This window comes from Rhinolophus ferrumequinum, chromosome X (genome assembly GCF_004115265.2).
Source record: "Rhinolophus ferrumequinum isolate MPI-CBG mRhiFer1 chromosome X, mRhiFer1_v1.p, whole genome shotgun sequence".
Classification (NCBI taxonomy): Eukaryota; Metazoa; Chordata; class Mammalia; order Chiroptera; family Rhinolophidae; genus Rhinolophus; species Rhinolophus ferrumequinum.
This window is the reverse complement of record NC_046284.1, coordinates 75,758,243-75,780,460: the sequence shown is the minus strand read 5'-3', so window position 1 is coordinate 75,780,460 and position 22,218 is coordinate 75,758,243. Positions and strand designations below refer to the sequence as shown.

Sequence of the window (22,218 nt, the reverse complement as noted above, 5' to 3'; positions counted from 1 at the left end):
AAGAGACTAGATCTTAATTGTTCTCACCACAAAAAAGAAAGAATTAAGTGATGTGATAGGGGTGTTAGTGATGATGGCAGTCATATTGCAATAAAAATGTATGAAACCAACACATTGTACACCTTAAATCACACAGTGTTATATGTCAGTTACATCTCAGTTTTTTTAAAAAACGTTCATACTGTGAAAATTCTTTTTCCCTCTCTGGTCCCCTAACCACTCATTCAGTTCCCCTCGCCAGAGGAAACCACTGTTTCCCTTCTATATATTAAGTTGATCTATGTGAAATTGCCAATATTTGATTATTTTGATACACAATAATGGCAATTTCATGTAGTTCAAACTAATATCAGTGAAAAAAGACACCTGCCTTTGTGGAATTTTCATTTTAGTGGGAAGTATATTATTTAATTATTGCAGTATAACAAATTGCTCCAAATTTAGTGGCTTAAAACAACAAACATTTATTATCCCAGTTTCTGTGGATCATGAATTTGGGAGTGGTTTAGCTGGGTGATTCTGGCTCAACGTCTCTGATGAGGTTGTAGTCAACATGTTGGCTGGGGCTGCAGGCATCTAAAGGCTTAACTGAGTCTGAAGGATCAGCTTCCAAGATGGTTCACTCAACTGGCTGTTGGCAGGAGGCCTCAGGTCTTTGCTTGTTGTTGTCAGGAAACCTCAGTTTCTCGGTACATGCACTCTCCATAAGGTTACTTGAGTGTCCTCATGACATGGCAGGTGACTTCCCCCAGATCTAGTGATTGAAGAGAGAGGATTAGGAGGAAACCACAATGATGGTTTCCCCCTCCTGCAGTGCCTTTTATCACCTAGTCTTGGAAGTCACATCTCCTTGCTTCCACTGTATTCAATTTGTTGGAAGCAAGTCACTGAGTCTAGGCCACACTCAAGGGGAAACGAGTTAAATTCTCATCTATTGAAGGAAACAATAACAAAGAATTTGTGAACATGGTTTAAAACCACCACAGGAAGACAGATAATAAGCAGTAAACATAAGTAAATTATGGAGTACATTAGAAGGTGATGAGTTCTATGAAAAAAAGAAAAAAAAATAGAGCAGAGGTAAAGGGAATCAGAGTATGTACATGTGGAAGGGATGTGGGTTGCAATTTTAAACGGTGGTCAGTGTAAGACTCCTTAAGAAGGTGAGATTTGAGTGAAGACTTGAAAGAGAAAATGAAGTTAGTTAAGCAGATATCTGTAAGAAGAAAGTCCCAAACCAAGGGAATACCTAAAGTAAAGGCCCTGAAATGGGAGTAAAACGAGGTGAGAGAAAAGAATGCTGACTATATTTTATTAGTAGTATATTTTCAATTGAAGAGGTGGGGGGAAAGTTGAGGAAGGATTATTTCCATGGCTGAAATTGAGTTCATTGTTTCTAATAGGAATGTAAAGAAGAAATCAAAATGGATCCAAGTATGGGTGTGAATTCTGTCACCATCTCTGTTGAGGGGATGACGTGTAGTTCCTGTGTTTGGACCATTGAGCAGCAAATTGGAAAACTGAATGGTGTACATCACATTAAAGTAAGTTACTCTTTGGAAATTAGTGAAGTCAAATACTGTTGACTGGAATTCTTCTAGGAAATTACTTCTAAAACTGAGATAGACGAAGGCACAGGAAGGCACACTGACACAGTTGGCAATAAAGACTATCATACTTCTAACCCTGAAGCTAAATTAGTTTTCTTTGGCCCATTAACTTCTCTTTTTATAAAAATAAGAAATTCTATTATTTTTCCAATTTAAACATCTGAAGATGGAATCTTGACATTATAACGGTTGTACATTTATAGATTTATATTTCATACATATATAAATGCTGATATACTTTTTATTACTCTTATACTGAACTAAAAAGTATATTCTCAGAGACAGTTATGAGGTTTCATTCTCTTATAGCATAACAGTTATTATGTTAAATAATGTAGTCTTAAGCATGTGCATACAAATTGTAACTAATTTTCTAAACATTTTCCTTCAATTTTTTTTTATTTAAATTTATTGGGGTGACAATTGTTATTAAAATTACATAGATTTCAGGTGTACAATTCTGTACTACATCATCTGTAAATTACATTGTGTGTTCACCACCCAGAGTCAGTTCTCCTTCCATCACCTTATATTTGATCCCCCTTACCCTCATCTCCCACCCCCGAACCCCCTTACCCTCTGGTAACCGCTAAATTACGTTCCCCAGATTAATTTTCAAACCCCGTGGCCATCCTGTGGTCACCGACTGCCCTTCAATCCCTTCACCCGTGCCCCCCCCCGCCCATCTAGCAATCCTCAGTTTTTCCTCTTTGTCTCCAACACTGTTTCTGGTTAGTTCATTCACTTATTCTTTTCTTTAGATTCCGCATATAAGTGAGATCATATGGTACTTATCTTTCTCTGTCTGACTTATTTCACTTAACATAATGTTCTCTAGATCCATCCATGTTATTGCAAATGGTAAGATTTCTTTCTTCTTTATGGCTGCGTAATACTCCATTGTATAAATGTACCACAGTTTCTTAATCCAGTCATCTACCGATGGGCATTTTGGTTGTTTCCATATCTTGGCTATTGTGTACAGTGCTGCAATAAACATAGGAGTGCATAAAGATTTTTGAATTGGAGTTTTGGATTTCTCCGGATAGATACCTAGGAGTGGGATTACTGGATCATAGGGTAGTTCCATTTTCAGATTTTTGAGATACCTCCATACTGTTTTCCATAGTGGCTGCACCAATCTGCAATCCCACCAACAGTGCACAAGCGTTCCCTTTTCTCCACATCCGCGCGAGCACTTGTTGTTTGTTGATTTATTGATGATAGTCATTTTGACTGGGGTGAGGTGGTATCTCATTGTGGTTTTTATTTGCATTTCTCTGATGGTTAGTGAGGTTGAGCATTTCTTCATATGTCTGTTTGCCATCTGTATGTCCTTTTTAGAAAAATGTCTCTTTAAGTCCTCTGCCTATTTTTTAATTGGGTCGTTTGTTTTTTTGGAGTTGAGTTGAGTGAGTTTTTCATAGATTTGTGATATCAATCCCTTATCAGATATATCATTGGCAAATATCTTTTCCCATTCAGTAGGATCCCTTTTTGTTTTATTGATGGTTTCCTTTGCTGTGAAAAAACTTTTTAGTTTGATATAATCCCACATGTTTATTTTTTCTCTTACTTCCCTCGAGCGAGGGTATATATCAGTAAAAATCTTACTCCGGGTAATGTCTGAGAAGTTTCTTCCTATATTTTCTTCTAGGTATTTTATGGTTTCAGATCTTACATTTAAGTCTTTAAGCCATTTTGAATTTATTTTTGTATATGGTGTAAGGAGGTGGTCCAGCTTCATTTTTTTGCATGTGTCTATCCAGGTTTCCCAGCACCATTTATTGAATAGACTGTCTTTACCCCATCGTACATTCTTGCTTCCATTGTCGTAGATTAAATGGCCATATAGCCGTGGATTTATTTCTGGACTCTCTATTCTGTTCCATTGATCTATGTGTCTGTTTTTATGCCAGTACCATGCTGTTTTGATTACTGTAGCCTTGTAGTATAATTTGAAGTCAGGTATGGTTATACCTCCCACTTTGTTCTTATTTCTCAAGATTGCCTTTGCTATTCGGGGTCTTTTATGGTCCCATATAAATTTTAGGATTATATGTTCTATTTCTGTGAAAAACGACGTTGGTAGTTTGATAGTAATTGCGTTGAATATGTATATTGCCGTAGGCAGTATGGACATTTTAACTATATTAATTCTTCCTATCCGTGAACATGATATGTGTTTCCATCTATTTATATCTTCCTTCATTCCTTTCTTCAGTGTCTTATAATTTTCTGAGTACAGATCTTTTACTTCTTTGGTTAAATTTATTCCCAGGTATTTTATAGTCTTTGGAACGATTGTAAATGGGATTGTTTTTTTAATTTCTCCTTCTGATGTTTTATTATTGGTATATACAAATGCAACTGATTTCTGAATATTAATTTTGTATCCTGCTACTTTACTAAATTCATCTATCAGCTCTAATAGCTTCTTGGTGGAGTCTTTAGGGTTCTCTATATATAGTATCATATCATCTGCATACAATGATAATTTTACTTCCTCCTTACCAATTTGGATGCCTTTTATTTCTTTTTCTTGTCTGATTGCTGTGGCCAGAACTTCCAGCACTATGTTGAATAGAAGCGGAGATAGTGGGCAACCTTGCCTTGTTCCTGATCTTAGGGGGAATGGTTTTAGCTTTTCCCCATTGAGTATGATGTTAGCTGTGGGTTTGTCATATATGGCCTTTATTATGTTGAGATATGATCCCTCTATTCCCACTTTCTTAAGGGTTTTTATCATAAATGGCTGTTGGATTTTATCAAATGCTTTTTCTGCATCTATTGATATGATCATGTGATTTTTATTTTTCATTTTGTTAATGTGGTGTATCACATTAATTGATTTACGGATGTTGAACCACCCTTGCATACCAGGGATGAATCCCACTTGATCATGGTGTATGATCTTTTTAATGTATTGCTGAATTCTGTTCGCTAGTATTTTGTTGAGGATTTTTGCATCTATGTTCATTAGAGATATCGGTCTGTAGTTTTCTTTTTTTGTGGTGTCTTTGTCTGATTTTGGGATCAGGGTGATAGTGGCTTCGTAAAAAGTGTTTGGGAGTCTTCCTTCCTTCTGGGTTTTTTGGAAGAGCTTGAGGAGAATAGGTGATAATTCTTTTTTGAACGTTTTGTAAAATTCACCTGTAAAGCCATCTGGTCCAGGGCTTTTGTTTGTTGGGAGACTGTTGATTACTGATTCAATTTCTGTGGTGGTAATCAGTCTATTCAGCTTTTCTGTTTCTTCTTGAGTTAGCCTTGGAAGGTTGTGCGCCTCTAGAAAATTGTCCATTTCTTCCAAATTGTCAAATTTGTTGGCATATAGTTGCTCATAGTAACTTCTTAAAACTTTTTGTATTTCTGCAGTGTCCGTTGTCACTTCCCCTCTTTCATTTCTGATTTTATTAATTTGGGTCCTCTCTCTCTTTTTTTTTAATGAGTCTGGCTAAAGGTTTGTCGATTTTGTTTATCTTCTCTAAGAACCAACTCTTGGATTCATTGATCTTTTGTATTGTTTTTCTGGTTTATATTTCATTTATTTCTGCTCTGATCTTTATTATCTCCTTCCTTGTGCTCCCTTTGGGCTTATTTTGCTGTTCTTTTTCCAAATCCCTTAAAATGTGAAGATAAACTTTTGATTAGTGATGTTTCTTGTTTTTTTAGGTAGGCCTGCAATGCTATGAATTTCCCTCGTAGGACTGCTTTCGCGGCATCCCATAGATTTTGGGTCGTCGTGTTTTCATTTTTGTTTGTCTCTTGATATCTTTTGACTTCTTCCTTGATCTCCTGCCTGACCCATTCATTATTTAGTAATAAGTTATTCAGCCTCCATGAATTGGTGTGTCTTCCAGTTTTTTTCCTGTAGTTCATTTCTAATTTCATAGCATTGTGATCAGAGAAGACAATTGGTATGATTTCAATTTTCTTAAATTTATCAAGACTTGTTTTGTGGCCTAACATATGGTCTATCTTGGAAAATGTTCCATGTGCGCTTGAGAAAAATGTGTATTTTGCAGAATTGGGGTGAAATGTTCTGAAAATATCGATTAAATCCAAGTGGTCCAATGTATCATTTAAGGCTGTTGTTTCCATATTGATTTTCTGTCTGGAAGACCTGTCCCTTGTTGTCAGAGGTGTGTTGAAGTCTCCTACAATAATAGTGTTACTGTTGATCTCTGTCTTTATGTCAGTCAGTACCTGTTTTATATATTTAGGTGCTCCTATGTTGGGTGCATAGATGTTTACTAGGGTTATGTCCTCTTGTCGGATCGATCCCTTTATTATTATATAGTGTCCATCTTTGTCTTTTAGTATGTTCTTCATTTTAAAGTCTATTTTGTCAGATGTAAGTATTGCAACTCCAGATTTTTTCTCGTATCCATTTGCATGAAATATCTTACTCCAACCCTTCACTTTCAGCCTGTGTGTGTCTTTTGTTCTGAGGTGAGTCTCTTGTATACAGCATATACAAGGGTCTTGCTTTCTTATCCAGTCAGCCACCCTATGTCTCTTGACTGGAGCATTTAATCCATTTACATTTAAAGTGATTATTGATAGGTACATAGTTATTGCCATTTTTAAATTTGTAGTTAGGTTGTTTTGATCTTTCTTGTATTTACAGAAGTCCTTTTAGTATTTCTTGCAATGCTGGCTTGGTTGTAATATATTCCTTTAGCTTATTTTTTTCTGGAAAACTCTTTATCTCTCCATCAACTTTAAATGATAGCCTTGCTGGATAAAGCAATCTAGGTTGTAGGCCTTTGTTTTCCATCACTTTGAGTATCTCCTGCCACTCCCTCCTGGCCTTCAATGTTTCTGTAGAAAAATCATTTGATAGTCTTATGGGAGTTCCCTTGTATGTAACCCTTCGTCTTTCTCTTGCTGCTTTTAGGATTCTCTCCTTGTCTTTAAGCTTTGCCATTTTAACTATAATGTGTCTTGGTGTGGACCTGTTTGGGTTAATCTTGGTTGGAACTCTCTGCACTTCCTGGACTTGTACGTTGGTTTCCTTCATCAGGTTGGGGAAGTTTTCAGACATTATTACTTCGAATATGTTCTCAATCCCTTGCTTACTCTCTTCACCTTCTGGTATTCCTATGATGCGCATGTTGTTGCGCTTGATGTTATCCCAGAGGTCTCTTAAGCCATCCTCATTGTTTTTTATTCTTTTTTCTTTCTGTTGTTCCGTTTGGGTGATCTCTGCTACCTTGTCTTCTAAGTCGCTGATTCGATCCTCTGCTTCATCTAGCCTGCTGGTAATTCCTTCAAGTGAGTGCTTAATTTCGGTAATTGTGTTCTTTAGTTCTAACTGGTTGTTCGTTATGATTTCTACATCCTTCTTTATGTTTTCTCTAAGCTCGTTCGTTATGATTTCTACATCCTTCTTTATGTCTTCTCTAAGCTCCTTAAACATTCTTATCACCAGTGTTCTCAACTCTGTCTCTGAAAGGTTGGTTACGTCTGCTTCATTTGGTTCCAGATGTGGAGGCTTCTTCTGTTCTTTTATTTGGGACGTGTATCTTTGTTTCCCCATTCTGGCTGACTGTGTTTATTTTGATATATTAGGTAGATCCCCTAGAGTTCTTAGTTCTTGTTAGGTTATCTTATGTAGTATGTGTCCTTTATATTTGACTCGCACCGCGTCGTCCTCCTCTGCGTGTGCTCCAAAGGTGACTCTTGTGTTGTGTACACTGTCCCGTTCAAGAAGATCTTTAATTGCTTTTTGCTTGTGAGTAGGTGGGGTTAACTCCTGGGCTGACCCTTTGTGAGACTTGGCTCTGCCCCCCGCAGGGCGCCCTGCTGCGTGAGGGTTGACCACCCAAATGTGGTTTGGCCTCTATGGGTTCCAGTACCTGCAGAGAATTTCCTCTGGGTGTGTGACTTGTAGGTCAAACCCGGTAGTACTCTGGTTTGGTCTGGAGTTGGCCTCTGGATATATTGAATCTTGTGCCTCTCAAGCTGGGCCCCGGCAGGGCAGTTTCAGCACAAAGCAAATCACCAAGCACAACAGCAACGACAACAGCAAAGAAAAAAATCAAATACATTCACATGCAAAAAACAGCCGGTAACCCCCACTCGACAAAGGCAAAGATATCAAAGATATAAAGACAAAGCAAAACAATACAAAACAAAGCAAAACAAAAAGCAGCGAGAGTCTCGGCCTGAGCCCACCAAGCAATGTCCAGGTTGTCCTCTGCTGTACCAAAGATCTCCCTGCTTATTGCGCAGGCAGAGCCGGTCACCTGGTGCCCAGAGTGACTTTGGGACTGCAGACTTAAATGCGTAGGCCTGAGGGGTCTGGATGATAGTTTTTACAAATTCAGTGCAGTTTCTGCCCTTGTCTGCACATATGCACACTGAGAGTAGCACCACCAGCCCCGTGTCCAGAACTCCTGAGTCTTAGGGCACTTCTTCAGTGTGCGTGTGTATGGGGGGATGCGGGCGGAAGATTTCTGATCTGCTGACCGTGCCTCACAAGCTGGGCCCCGGCAGGGCAGTTTCAGAGCAAAGCAAATCACCAAGCACAACAGCAACAATAACAAGAAAGAAAAAAATCAAATACACTCACATGCAAAAACACCCGATAACCCCCCTCGACACAGGCAAAGATATCAAAGGTATAAAGACAAAGCAAAACAAAACAAAGCAAAGCAAAACAAAAAGCAGCGACAGTCTAGGCCTAAGCCCACCAAGCAATGTCTAGGTTGTCCTCTGCTGTACCAAAGAGCCCCCTGCTTATTGCGCAGGCAGAGCCGGTCACCTGGTGCCCAGAGTGACTTTGGGACTGCAGACTTCAATGCGTGGGCCTGAGGGGTCTGGATGATAGTTTTTACAAAGTCAGTGCCGTTTCTGCCCTTGTCTGCACGTATGCACACTGAGAGTAGCCCCACCAGCCCCTTGTCCAGTACTCCTGAGTCTCAGAGCACTTCTTCAGTGTGTGTGTGTATGGGTGCGGGTGGGAGATTTCTGATCTGCTGACCGTGCCTCACAAGCTGAGTCCCGGCAGGGCAGTTTCAGAGCAAAGCAAATCACCAAGCACAACAGCAACGACAACAACAAAGAAAAAAATCAAATACATTCACATGCAAATCCACCTGATAACCCCCACTCGACACAGGCAAAGATATCGAAGATATAAAGACAAAGCAAAACAAAACAAAACAAAGCAAAACAAGAAGCAGCGACAGTCTAGGCCTAAGCCCACCAAGCAATGTCCAGGTTGTCCTCTGCTGTACCAAAGAGCCCCCTGCTTATTGCGCAGGCAGAGCCGGTCACCTGGTGCCCAGAGAGACTTTGGGACTGCAGACTTAAATGCGTGGGCCCGAGGGGTCTGGATGATAGTTTTTACAATGTCAGTGCAGATTCTGCCCTTGCCTGCACATATGCACACTGAGAGTGGCACCACCAGCCCCGTGTCCAGAACTCCTGAGACTTAAGGCACCTCTTCAGTGTGTGTGTGTGAGTGCGGGCAGGAGATTTCTGAGCTGCTGAAAACCCAGAGCTGCGCCTGCCTCACTGCTGATCTCCGGGTGTGTCTCTGCAGCTGCACCCGCCCCGCCCTAGGCAGGCCAGGAAGGGTGGGGGCTGGGGATGGAAGGGTCTTCACTCTCCCAAACCAGCCGCGCGTCGCCCTCTTCCCGCAGGCCAGAAAAGGTGGTGGTTGGGGGTGGAAGAGTCTCTTCTCTCCTAGCGCAGCCGAAATCACACACACTTCCCAGTCTCCCTGGGTCAGGGCTGCCCGTCAGGCTTCCCAGAGTCTGAGCTTTACGGCTCCTCTGTAATCTGCCGCCACTCCTCAGTTCAGGGGCCGGTTTAAGTCTCTGGAAGGGCGGGGTAGGACTGGAAGAGCGGGGTGGGGGAGGGGCCCAGGTATGGAGACTGTGTTCTTTGTCTGCCCTAGGGCGACTCCGTCCGCCTTCCTGGTGGGAGAGATCAGCCGTGGGACGCAGGGAAAGAGCCCACCTCCCGGTCTCTGCGCTCTCCGCTCCGCCCTGGGCTCCTGTGCGTACCCGGCACAGCGGGTCCCACCTCGGTTCTCGGTTTTCGCCCCCGCCAGCCGAGACTCTGTTGCGGGCTGGGATCTCCCGCCGCTGCCGGCGGGGCGCTTTCACTCCGCTCCTCTTTTTCCTTCCCCTGCTCGCCCAATTAGCGCACCTTCAAGTACTCCTTAGCTTCAAGTAAACCACGAATCTCCCTGCTGTTCTGTGCGATGAGCATAAAGTTCCTTGATGGGTTATAGGTCTTGTTTGCAAGAAGATCCGGAGGAGAACTCAGAAAGTGCGCCCTGCTGCCGCCATTCCTATGACGTCACTCCTCCTTCAATTTTTAATTTCAAAAATATAATTGACTTTTGTTAGACCATCTTAATACCTTCCTGCTATAAATTGTCTGAGAATCTTAGTGAAAAACAAAGGTTTATCTGTATATTCTAATTTCTCTGTAATGAACATGAATTATTAATATAATTATTACAAATACATTTAAAAAGCTTAATAGTTTTCTTTAGCACCTTCTAAACACAAGAACCAAAAGTACCAAAGTCAACACAAGACTACCCCAAAGGAGATAAAATGAGACTATTCCACCTCATGGCCTGTAAAAAACAATTTTTGAGTGTTTCCTGTGCTTAAAGATGTAAGGGGTCTTAGGTATGACTTACGGTAGTTGGAAATCATTCAGTCATTCTCTATTAAGTATTGTGTTAGTTGTAGGGTTTTTGTAGATCCCTGTCAGGTTAAGGACATTTCTTTTTATTCCTAGTTTTCTGAGGGTTTTTATTTTTAATCATGAATGGATGTTGAATTTTTCAAATCCCTTTTCTGTATCTAGATATGGTCATATTTTTTTTCTTTAGGCTGTTAATATGTGTGAATTACATTAATTGATTTTCAAATGTTGTACTCCTTATTCATTCCCAGGATAAGCCCCACTTGGTCAAAGAGTACTTACTTTTAATGAAAAATTTCAAAGATACACAAAGTGGAGAGCCTATTACAAGGAACCTCCCTGTACCTATCACTCAGGAGAATCCTAGCTATTGATTTTCATGACATTCTCATCATTTGAATTTGATAATGTGTTTTGCTGATGTTTCTAAGAGTTGATCTAGGTCTTCCTGCCTGTTGTACTTTGTTAAGGTCCCTGACTAGTAGATTCGAATTTCCTAGTATATCTCCATGCCATTTCCAAACCTTTTTGCTGTCCCCCCACCCCCTTCCTTGTCACTCTGAAGGATTCTCAGCATTGTTTGAAGTGGAGCTAATTTCACCACTCTTTCCCATGCTCCATTCAGTTTGGTTCCCCACGTGTTCTCCCCTCTTTCTATTCAACTTGTATATAATGGGCCAAAGAAATTAACAGTATTGCCTTTTGGCCAAAAGTTTGGGGGTTCCTACTGTAGTAATGGTAATATATGCATGCTTTTTCTTAAATACTATACTGTGAATTGCTGACTTTTGAGCATGTTTATTTTCAATGTCAAGGCTTAATGTGTTAATCCCCAGATGTGTCATTTTAATTGAGTTGTGTCCTCATTTTAATTGAGTTGTGTCCTTATTTGTGTAGTAATATAGTATTATTTAAATTTTCAGCATTATTAAAACAACTTTATATTGGTTGTGGTTCTATTTATTGGAAGTGTTCTGTAATTTTGCTTTTATACACTATTGTTACAGTGATGGTGGAAACACCTGAAACCTATCTAACTTTACTAACAATTGTCACCCCAATAAACTGTAATTTAAAAAATCATAATAATAAATAAAATAAAATAAAAACAAAATTAATGTAACTTTGGAATTTGATCAGCTTATATCAATCCTAAAATGATTTTCCTGTGACGAGTTCAGATCCACATGCAAAAGATAAATTTTTAGCCATACTACCCACAGTAGATGTTAATGTTCTAAAGAGAGCTTTGGCCAACTAGGCATCCGATTTAGCACAAGATTTAAAGTTAGGGATCCAATGGATTCTTTCTTTTTAAAAAATATTTTACTTATTTATTTTTAATTTTTATTAAATATATTGGGGTGACATTGGTTAGTAAAATTATACACGTTTCAAGTGTACATTCTGTAATACATCATCTATATATTGCATTGTGTGTTCACCACCCAGAGTCAGTTCTCCTTCCATCACCATATATTTGATCCCCTTTTCCCTCTTCTACCAACCCCCTCTTCCCTCTTACCCTCTGGTAACCACTAAACTGTTGTCTGTGTCTATGAGTTTTTTATTCTTTCTCATATCAGAAGCTCATTTTATTTTTAAGTGCATGAATCACTAAATTGGAACTAGGATATTTTGTGTATCTTTACATCAGATATTTATCAGAGCTCTGCCTTTTAATTATTCTTGATCTAAGCATTAATTTTTACCCATTTGTTCTTCAGAGATTTCAAAATGGGTTTGGCTTTTCAGTGAAGTATAGGATTTATACTTGTCTCTACAATATTCTTATCTGTGTTTCAGACTTCTCATAAGATCTTGAGCAAATTGGCTTCAGTTTACCTTGTTTTTATTACAAAAAGTTGGCTAATGGCACATAATGGTTCTTTATGAAGTTTACAAAATATCCTTAATTTAAGAGTCATGTGAAGTGTGGTGCCAGTATGTGGATAATTCTTTTCCATGTGTGAAACTGTAGGTGATTATTTTCCATTTCTTGAGTTTCATAATCTTGGTCAGAGAGGGAAAAGTAAGCTTTGGATCCATTTTACTATTTGTATGGTGGGAAAACAGTATTTCTCTGATTTGTTGTCTATACTACACAGTCTGGTCAGCTAAGACTGTGTTAATGATTGTGGCTAGGAAAGCTCATACCTGGTATAATATGCCTTCTGCTAAGTTTTCTGTCCTGTCGATACCATGTTTTCCTGAAAATAAAACCTACGTGGACCATCGGCTCTAATGTGTCTTATGGAGCAAAAATTAATATAAGACCCAGTATTATATTATGTTATGTTATATTATATTATATTATGTTATATTTATTACATTATTAGACCCGGTCTATATTATATAATATTATACCCAGCTTATATTATATTATATTATATTATATTATATTATATTATATTATATTATATTAGTAAGACCCGGTCTTATATAACATAATATAATATAAGACTGGGTCTTATATTAATTTTTGCTCCAAAAGTCGCATTAGAGCTGATGGTCCGGCTAGGTCTTATTTTCGGCAAAACACGGTATGAATTTTCCACTTTCACATGCTCCAAAAGCAGGGTTTTCTTTTGTATTCACCATCTACCTTCACATAACTCCAGTCTTAGAGGCTCCCCATTTGCCTCTTCCCCACCCCAAGAATGCTGCTGTCTTTAATTTGTTTTGGGAAGAGAGCTAAGTTGGAAAAGCTTAGAAGTGACAGTATTTACTATACTGTAGGTTTTCTCAAATGTGTTAACCTCAAAATATTCAAATTTATAAACACATTTTGTAATTTTTTCATTAATTTGTAACTAAGAATTAGATGGATATTTTGCAGTTTGTTGGTTAGAAAAAAGGATAGCAAAAGTAACTCTACAGCCTTCAGTCTCAAAGCTTTAAAAATGAGTCATTTAATTTCAGTGAGCAATAAGTATGACACCTGCATTTGATTTATCCTCAAATGAAACCAATTAAACCTCCTCCATTTGATCTAATGTGGCTGGTGCTGGGGGCCAGAATATAAGGTGAATCTTACTAATTGTGTTAATTTCAGTAAAGCTATTTTAACCATCTTGAAACTAGTTTACATAATTTTTCTCTAAGTGACTTAGGTACTGGCAAATTATTTTCGATTAATATTTGTTTTTGCCAACATATCCATGTGTAGGACTAGATTCTACTTTGGCATTTGCAAGTACATTCCTGTATAGATTTCCAAAAAAACCCCGATTGCACCCTACTCATATGTAAGGCTGCTATTTCTACTGCATCTTCCCAGAATTCACCTCTGTTTTATAAGGCCTGTTTAAGATCAGAAAAATGCATTTGAATTGGATTAAGTTGTAAAAGAAAAGTAGCAGCGATATAATGTGAAAGCCCTTTGTGTTATCAACAGTGATTTATACGCATCCCAGTGACAGATATTTAAGGCTACACTTTGCAGGGCATATTCACAATTTGATTGCTAAAAGTAAAAGGGAACACACTTTTCTTTTTTTTTTCCCACCTCTGCCTCTCTTCCTTTGGTGGAAAGCCCATATGCTATAAAGTATATTACTGACCTTTCTTCTTTTAAAAAATATTTTACTGTGTGTGGGGTTGGGATGATGAAGAGGGTAAAGGGGGTCAAATATAAGGTGACAAAGGAGACTAGATAGACTTTGGGTAGTGAGCACACAATAGAGTATACAGATGCCATTTTACAAAGTTGCATACCTGTAATTTATGTAATGTTGTTAACCAGTGTTAGCCTAATACATTTAATTAAAAATATTTTACTAAGTGTTAAGTCTTGTAGGCTCAGAGACAGATTTATTGTGAAATTCATGAAGCTTAAGTTTCAGAGCTCCTCACTTACATTGACCTCTTCTGAGACCCTGGAAGGAGTCTTAGCAATGTGTTCACATGGTTATGTGTTTTTGCAAAAGTAAAATATTTTGAACGCAATCCTTTAAGTTTATTGTCTATTTCCACTTTGACTCCCCCTCTGTTAGACTTCCCCTTTGTGTTGGATGGTATTGGATGTGCCGTGGGCATTTTGAGGATCTGACCAAGGGGAGATTGAGTTGGGGATATGTTTAGTTTGGGGTTGGTAGGATATTTGGCTATATGTGGTTCTTAGTCACTTCTGTGTACAGTGACGTTTTTGCTAAAATTCTGGTGTAGGGACAGCAATACCCCTACCACCCACCGACTCACACAGTATCATAACATAAAGGTACAGGGCCCAGTATAAAAGTAGTAAATGAGTGTTACCAATTCAAAGAGTATTATTTAAGACCAGTCTCTGCATAAGTGAACTTTGCTGAAATGCCCTGAAATTTTATGGCTCATATGTGAAAGAAACTCAATAGTTTCCCCAAATTTGACAGCAGCTCTAAAAATTTATCAGTGTCTAGTTGTGACGTTGAAAGGAACTTTTCTAAACTTTCATTAATATTTTGACCTATGGAAAAGACAATTACCTTTCTTTTCTGCGTTGAAAAATATTTTTACAAAATCATTGTCCAGTGAAGCAGCAGAGTGTATAACCAAAAATATAGGAAAATAAAATATTATAGAGGTGTATCAGGTATTAGAAGTAAATATGTTATTTTATGGATTTTTATGGTATTTAGTAGCTTTTAAAAATTTGTAACTTATAATTTTGTTACTCATTCAGAATACTAACTTTTGTACAGAATTTTGTTGATTATATAAAGTCTTGTACTATTTTTCTTAAAGAGGGCCCTCCATAATGATTACGTTTTAGAGGCCTCAAAAGGTGGGATTCACCTCTTTCTAGGCATCATAGAGAAAGTTGTCCATGTCCAAACAATTTATAGTCTGAATTTAGCGCAACATATTAATACATAAATATTGGTTACTTATAAAAGAATGTCAAGTTTTAAAATTTCTAGATCATAGTTTCTGAGATTGCATTTATTAAGGCTAAAGTGCAGTCCATTTAGAAATTTGGAGAGGGCATTGTTTTAACTAAGTCAAGGAGGTCTGGTAGTATTGGAATAAAACTCTGATATGAAGTAATGTAATTGTGATGTTAAATTGAGTGGGCTTGCTTTATTGAAAAAATGCTACAGTAGAACAGATTCGAGCTTTAATTAACAAAATTCAAGGAGAGTCAAAAAGTCTCTAATTTTAGAATAAGTAGAATGGATGATTATTTCTCTTTGTAGCTTCAGCATTTAAATACATTTTGGGAATTTTGCCTTAAATTGTGAAGCTTGTAAATGAGTGTAATGTGCTTTGTTTGTCCTGCCAATGTCAAGACTGCAGACTTTAAAGGGATTAACCTGAAGTTTAATTTAATCACTCCAGTGGTCTGTTCAGAGGGAAAATGAAATGGGCATATAATGTGAGGTCTTTCTCTGGGATTGTTTGACCTTTTTGAAAGTGGAAATGTAAAAACAAATTTAATTAGATGTAAGTACTCAGTGACTCCAAAGGTTAATGCCTTATTAGCAAGTTACTTACTTTGTCCTTGAAACTTAAACTGCTAACTTTTTGAGTGCTTTTTCCCTTTATTCAGATAAAGGCTGCAGTCCATTCTCCTAATATAGACTGTCATTTTTGAAAAATGACCACCTAGATGCTAGCAGTAACTAAATTCATCCTGTGGACCAATACATTCTTTGCTCCCCTTAAAATTAACTATTTTTTTTAATTCTTGAAAAAGTAACACATGTACAGAGTAAAATCCCTCTCCCAAAGGAAACCAGTTATCAGTTTGCTACGTATGTATGTATTTTTCAAATAGACTATGAATATAAAATGATTTATTTGTGTGTATATGTGTGTGGTATAAAATCTCCTTTTTTATATAAATACATATTGTTGTGCACCTTGCTTTTTTCACTTAGCAAAGATACCTTAGATGTTGTTCCATGTCAACATATAGAGATCAATCTTTTTATTCCTATTTGGAACTTTTTTTTTTTATTTTATTTTTTAAATTTATTGGGGTGACAATTGTTAGTAAAATTACATAGATTTCAGGTGTGCAATTCTGTATCACATCATCCATAAATCACACTGTGTGTTCACCACCCAGAGTCAGCTCCCCTTCCATCACCATGCATTTGATCCCCCTCACCCTCATCCCCCACCCCCCAACCCCCTTACCCTCTGGTAACCACCAAATTACGTTCCCCAGATTAATTTTCAAACCCCGTGGCCATCCTGTGGTCACCAACTGCCCTCCAATCCCCTCACCCTCCCCCCTACCCCCCACCCCTCCCGCCCATCTAGCAACCCTCAGTTTTTCCTCTTTGTCTCCAAAACTGTTTCTGATTTGTTCATTCACTTATTCTTTTCTTTAGATTCTGCAAATAAGTGAGATCATATGGTACTTATCTTTCTCTGTCTGACTTATTTCACTTAACATAATGTTCTCTAGGTCCATCCATGTTGTTGCAAATGGTAAGATTTCTTTCTTCTTTATGGCTGCGTAATACTCCATTGTATAAATGTACCACAGTTTCTTAATCCAGTCATCTACCGATGGGCATTTTGGTTGTTTCCATGTCTTAGCTATTGTGTATAGTGCTGCAATAAACATAGGAGTGCATAAAGATTTTTGAATTGAAGTTTTGGATTTCTCCGGATAGATACCTAGGAGTGGAATTACTGGATCATAGGGTAGTTCCATTTTCAGATTTTTGAGATACCTCCATACTGTTTTCCATAGTGGCTGCACCAATCTGCAATCCCACCAACAGTACACAAGTGTTCCCTTTTCTCCACATCCGCGCCAGCACTTGTTGTTTGTTGATTTATTGATGATAGCCATTTTGACTGGGGTGAGGTGGTATCTCATTGTGGTTTTTATTTGCATTTCTCTGATGGTTAGTGAGGTTGAACATTTCTTCATATGTCTGTTTGCCATCTGTATGTCCTTTTTAGAAAAATGTCTCTTCAAGTCCTCTGCCCATTTTTAATTGGATCGTTTGTTTTCTTGGAGTTGAGTTGAGTGAGTTTTTCATAGATTTGTGATATTAATCCCTTATCAGATATATCATTGGCAAATATCTTTTCCCATTCAGTAGGATCCCTTCTTGTTTTATTGATGGTTTCCTTTGCTGTGAAAAAACTTTTTAGTTTGATATAATCCCACATGTTTAATTTTTTAGTTTCCTGACTTTTGCTATGGCAAGTGGTAGTGTACTGAACATTTCTTTTTTCAAACACTTTGTTAGAGTAATATAGGCATTTTGCTTAATATAAATTTCTAGGTAATAGTCATCCATCCATGAAGATACAGAATCAGTTATTCAAAGAGGCTTAGGTTTCTGATTTAGTTGATCTTTATCCCAAGAATGAAAGAAAGGTCAAATCCAAGGTAAAAATCTACAGTGGAGGAATGGAGTGAAAAGGGACTTTCGGTATTTTTTTATAACTTTGTATTTAAAATTTTTAATGAATAATCATACATTAGTTGTATAATTTTGAAAAAGCAATGAAAATTCTGACAAAGCACTAAGTTTACAGATAGTTTTAGTTAATGAAAACCAATGCTACAACTTAAAAAACTAACACAATCTCTGCATCTTTTAAATTTTAAAATATTGGGGTTTTGAATTTTTAGATTGGTTTTAGGCTATTGTCGTAATCTCTAAGAATTGTTTTTTGCTCGTTAATAAATTGATTTAATAGTTTTAAGTGGTAGTTTTTATTTAGGTTAGTCAAAAAGGGTGTGTTAATCTCAGAGCTTGATGTTCTTCTTTTGATATTTTAATTTTCAGTACCCTACCTTGAAGCATCAAAGTAGAGTGTTAATTGATTAATACACACACATTATTTTTTCAGCAAACAATAGAATTTTGTGTTAAAATAGTTTTTAGTTGAGCCAAAAATATATTGTAGGTGGTGAATCAAACATATTAGAAATTCAAGATAATTGATGAATCATTTCACTTCTCTGACTTCAGTTTCTGTAAAATGACAGAATCTTTTCAAACTCTTAAAAACATCTTTATGTTGAGTTGTTACGAAAATCTAAGAAAGTGGGCTTTATATATATATGAAGTGACCTCCCTGATAAGTCTAGCATCCGTCTGACACTGTACATAATTTTTATAATATTATTGACTATATTCCCCATATTGTATTTCACATCCTCGTGACTATTTTGTAACTACCAATTTGTCCCTACACTTTTCTCACCAAACCCCACAACCCTTCTTCCATCTAGTAACCATCTGTTCTCTGTATCTCTGAGTCTATTTCTATTTAGTTTGCTCATTTATTCTGTTCTTTAGATTCCACATATAAGTGAGATCATATTTGTCTTTCTCAGTCTGACTGATTTCACTTAGCATAATATCCTCTAGGTCAATCTATGTAATACTCAGAAATGGAATTGCTGGGTCATAAGGTAGTTCTGTTTTTAATTTTTTGAGGAACCTCCACACTGTTTTCCATAGTGGCTGCACCAGTCTGCATTCCTAGCAACAGTGCACGAGGGTCCCCTTTTCTCCACATCCTCACCAACACTTGTTTTTTTGATTTATTGATGATGGCCATTTTGACAGGTGTGAAATGGTATCTCATTGTGGTTTTAATTTGCATTTCTCTGATGATTAGTGACCTTATGACCCAGCAGTTCTACTCCTGGGTATTTATCCAAAGAAATGCAAAACACTAATTCCAAAAGATGCATGCACTCCTGTGCTCATTACAGCATTATTTACAGTAGCCAACATATGGAAGCAACCTAACTGCCCATAAATAGACAATTGAATAAAGAAGATGTGGTACATATATACAATGGAATATTACTCAGCCATCAAAAAGAATGAAATCTTACCATTTGCGACAACCTGGATGGACCTAGAGGATATTATGCTAAGTGAAATACCATGTTTACCCGAAAATAAGACCTAGCCGGACCATCAGCTCTAATATGTCTTTTGAAGCCAAAATTAACATAAGACCCGGTCTTATTTTAATATAATATAAGACTGGGTCTTATATAATATCACATAATATAAGACCCGGTCTTATTTTAATGTAATATAAGCCCAGGTCTTATATAATATGATATAATATAAGACCTGGTCTTATATTAATTTTGGCTCCAAAAGACGCAGTAGAGCTGTTGGTCTGGCTAGGCCTTATTTTTGGGGAAACATGGTAAGTCAGATTGAGAAAGACAAATATCATATGATCTCACTTATATGTGGAATCTTAAAGAACAAAATAAATGAACAAACAAAACAGAAAGAGACTCACAGATACAGAGAACAGACTGATGGTTACTAGATGGGTGGTGGGTTTGAGGGGCTGGGTGAGAAAGGTGTAGGGATTAAGAAGTACAAATTGGTAGTTGCAAAATAGTCACAGGGATATAAAGTACAGTTTGGGGACTATAGTCAATAATATTGTAAAAACTATGTATAGTGTCAGGTGGGTACTAGACTTATCAGGGAGATTACTTCATAAACTATCTAAATGTCTAACCACTGTGCTGTATGCCTGAAACTCATATAAAATAATATTGAATGTCAACTATAATTAAAAAAATAGTCATGGGGATATAAAGTACAGCATAGGGAATATAGTCAATAATATTGTGATAACTATGTACTTATTGGGGTTATCACTTTGTGAGGTATATAAATATCTAATCACTATGTTGTTTTATACACCTGAAACTAATTTTTTTAAAAAACAGGAAAAAAGAGGGCTTTAAGCCATCTCAAGACTCACACACTGTAACTTAGTAGCATACTACCCTGAATGTATTTATTTTGATGACTTATATAAATTAATTCCTGGAGGGATAAGATAAAAAGGAATTTCAACGTGCTAAAATTTTAGCCAGGGACTTTGCCCAAAGTGACTTTTTAAAATGGGGATAAGTTAGAGTGTACTGATTGTCAATCCTGCTAAAAGCCCAATGAAATAATTCTCTAAATCATTTTTAATTTAAGCCAGTAGGGGAGAAGATAAGAAATGTAGGGGAGGTGGGGGGAGACAAATGTAGAACTAAAATTTGGTTCAAACACTTTTCAGGCATTTTTTTGTTTGTTTTTGTTTTTGTTTTATAAGCCACACATTGCTCAAATCCTACGCATAGAATTTTAGTTATTCAAGGAAATTGAAGATCATTTTGCCTCATAATTTATGGATGGAAAGAACATGGACTTTGCTTGCTGGGTTTCTTTGGCAATATATTCAATCTCCTAGGCTTCATGAAGGAAACTGCATCACCTTTTATTCAAATGAGAAGGAATACAAAAGACAAAAATGTACGAATGACTACCCCAAAAGTGGTAATAACGAGTTTTTAGCTTTTATAGAAAGTTAAGAGTTAAAAAGAATTATCTAGTCCAGTCTCAAGAAACTGAAGCCCTTCAAGTTAGGGTGATTTCTCCAAGGTTCTAGCTTTCATCTTGCCTTAGAATAGCTGATGCAGCTTTGTATATTTATGCAAATTATACAGAAATCACATACAGATAAAGTATCCTATGCCTGAATTTCACATTTTAGACATTTAGGTAGATAAAGAACACCCTACACATTAAAATAAAGGATCTTTACAATCCTTGTGGACAGTTAGCACCCTCTGCACCACTAATAGTGCTGTTGGGGCCGCAGAGTATGTTTGATTTCTTCTCTCCCACTCCTGCCTTCATCTAAATATAGTGAGTAGTCCTCTACCTTGAGTCCTTCCTATGAACCACATTCACAATTTGTAGATTGTTGTGTTTATTTTCAGAGGAACTAATGATATAATGGAAAAATAGTTCCTCTGGAAAAAAAAATATCAGCTTTGGTTTGTAATGAAAGGCTCTGAGAAAAAGACAAGCTGTTGAGACTTTGGAACAGTTGTAGGGAATAGGCAAAGGTGGTTTTCGTTGGTGGGGATCTTGTGAAACGGGAGCTGCACAGGCCCAGAATCAGTCTGCTACTAGCAGTTTCCGGCTCTGTGGAGTCTGTGCCTGGTTTTGCTCACCATTGCATCCCTAGCAGCTAGCACAGTGCCAGGCACGTAATAGGTACTTAGTAAATATTTGTTGAATAAATAAATGCTATTTTAGCTTCCTGCCCAAGGATTTGGCATCCAGAACAGTATTGTGATAATCACTATGTGAATTTCCGTTTGAAAGAAACAAAGGAGCTGCTTGTTTTTGTTTCTTTTGAGACCTTGGGCTTGAAAAGTCTCTTTGATACCTAACATTAAGCGGAAAGTCTGAGTGCTATTACCTTAAAAGGGAACAAGGGGAACATTTTTGTGTGTGCTCCGTGTTTGCCGAATTTTAAAACACACAAATAGAAGTTACTAAATAAGGAAATGTTTTCCAGTCTGCAGCATGAAAACAACATGGGGGAAATACAACATTTTTGTATAGTATTTTATGTACATAGTTTCCTTATTTCCTTATGTCTTTTATAAATAGAAGATAGGCTAAAGTAGTAGAAAGTATAGCTAACCATTTACTGACAAAGTGGTTTTTGCTTTTAAAATCAGTTTTAAGAATAATTTCTCATTGGGTATGTTGGTAAATTGACATTTTTTTGGGGGGAAATCAGCTCAAGGAGTGGAGAGATGATGAAGAGGGTAAAAGAGGTCACGTATATAGTGAGAGAGAGACTAGATGTTGGGTAGTGAGCACACAGTGGAATATACAGATGATGTATTATAAAGTTGTACACCTGAAACTTGTATAATGTTATTAACCAATGTTACCCTAATAAATTTAGTTTAAAAATAAATAAAAATTTAAAAAAATTAGCCTAAAAATAGGTCTTATTTAAGAGATACCAGATACAATGTATTTAAACCTAAAGGGAAAACAATCGTCCTTCCTTTTTTTAAAAGTTTGGTACTTTATCAGGAAAAGTACAGTAATACTAGAGCAGTACTGTCCAGTGGAACTTTCTGCAACGATGACATTATTTTATGTGTACCCTGTCCTGTATGGCAGCC

General features: G+C 37.2%; 1 protein-coding gene across 6 annotated transcripts in view; it reads left to right on the top strand.

Annotated features, from left to right (window-relative positions):
• Positions 1–22,218, top strand: part of ATP7A (ATPase copper transporting alpha) — a 115,454-nt gene that overhangs the window by 40,133 nt on the left and 53,103 nt on the right. For 3 of the 6 annotated variants that reach the window (XM_033110577.1, XM_033110562.1, XM_033110570.1), the window contains one exon: positions 1,404–1,544. The exons of 1 other annotated variant lie outside the window; for it this stretch is intronic. In XM_033110577.1, the coding sequence (XP_032966468.1) occupies positions 1,425–1,544 (120 nt within the window). In that variant the 5' untranslated portion in view covers positions 1,404–1,424. Of the gene's footprint in view, positions 1–1,403; positions 1,545–22,218 lie in introns of those variants that run through there. 2 more of the 6 variants (XM_033110606.1, XM_033110585.1) reach the window with 2 other exon arrangements.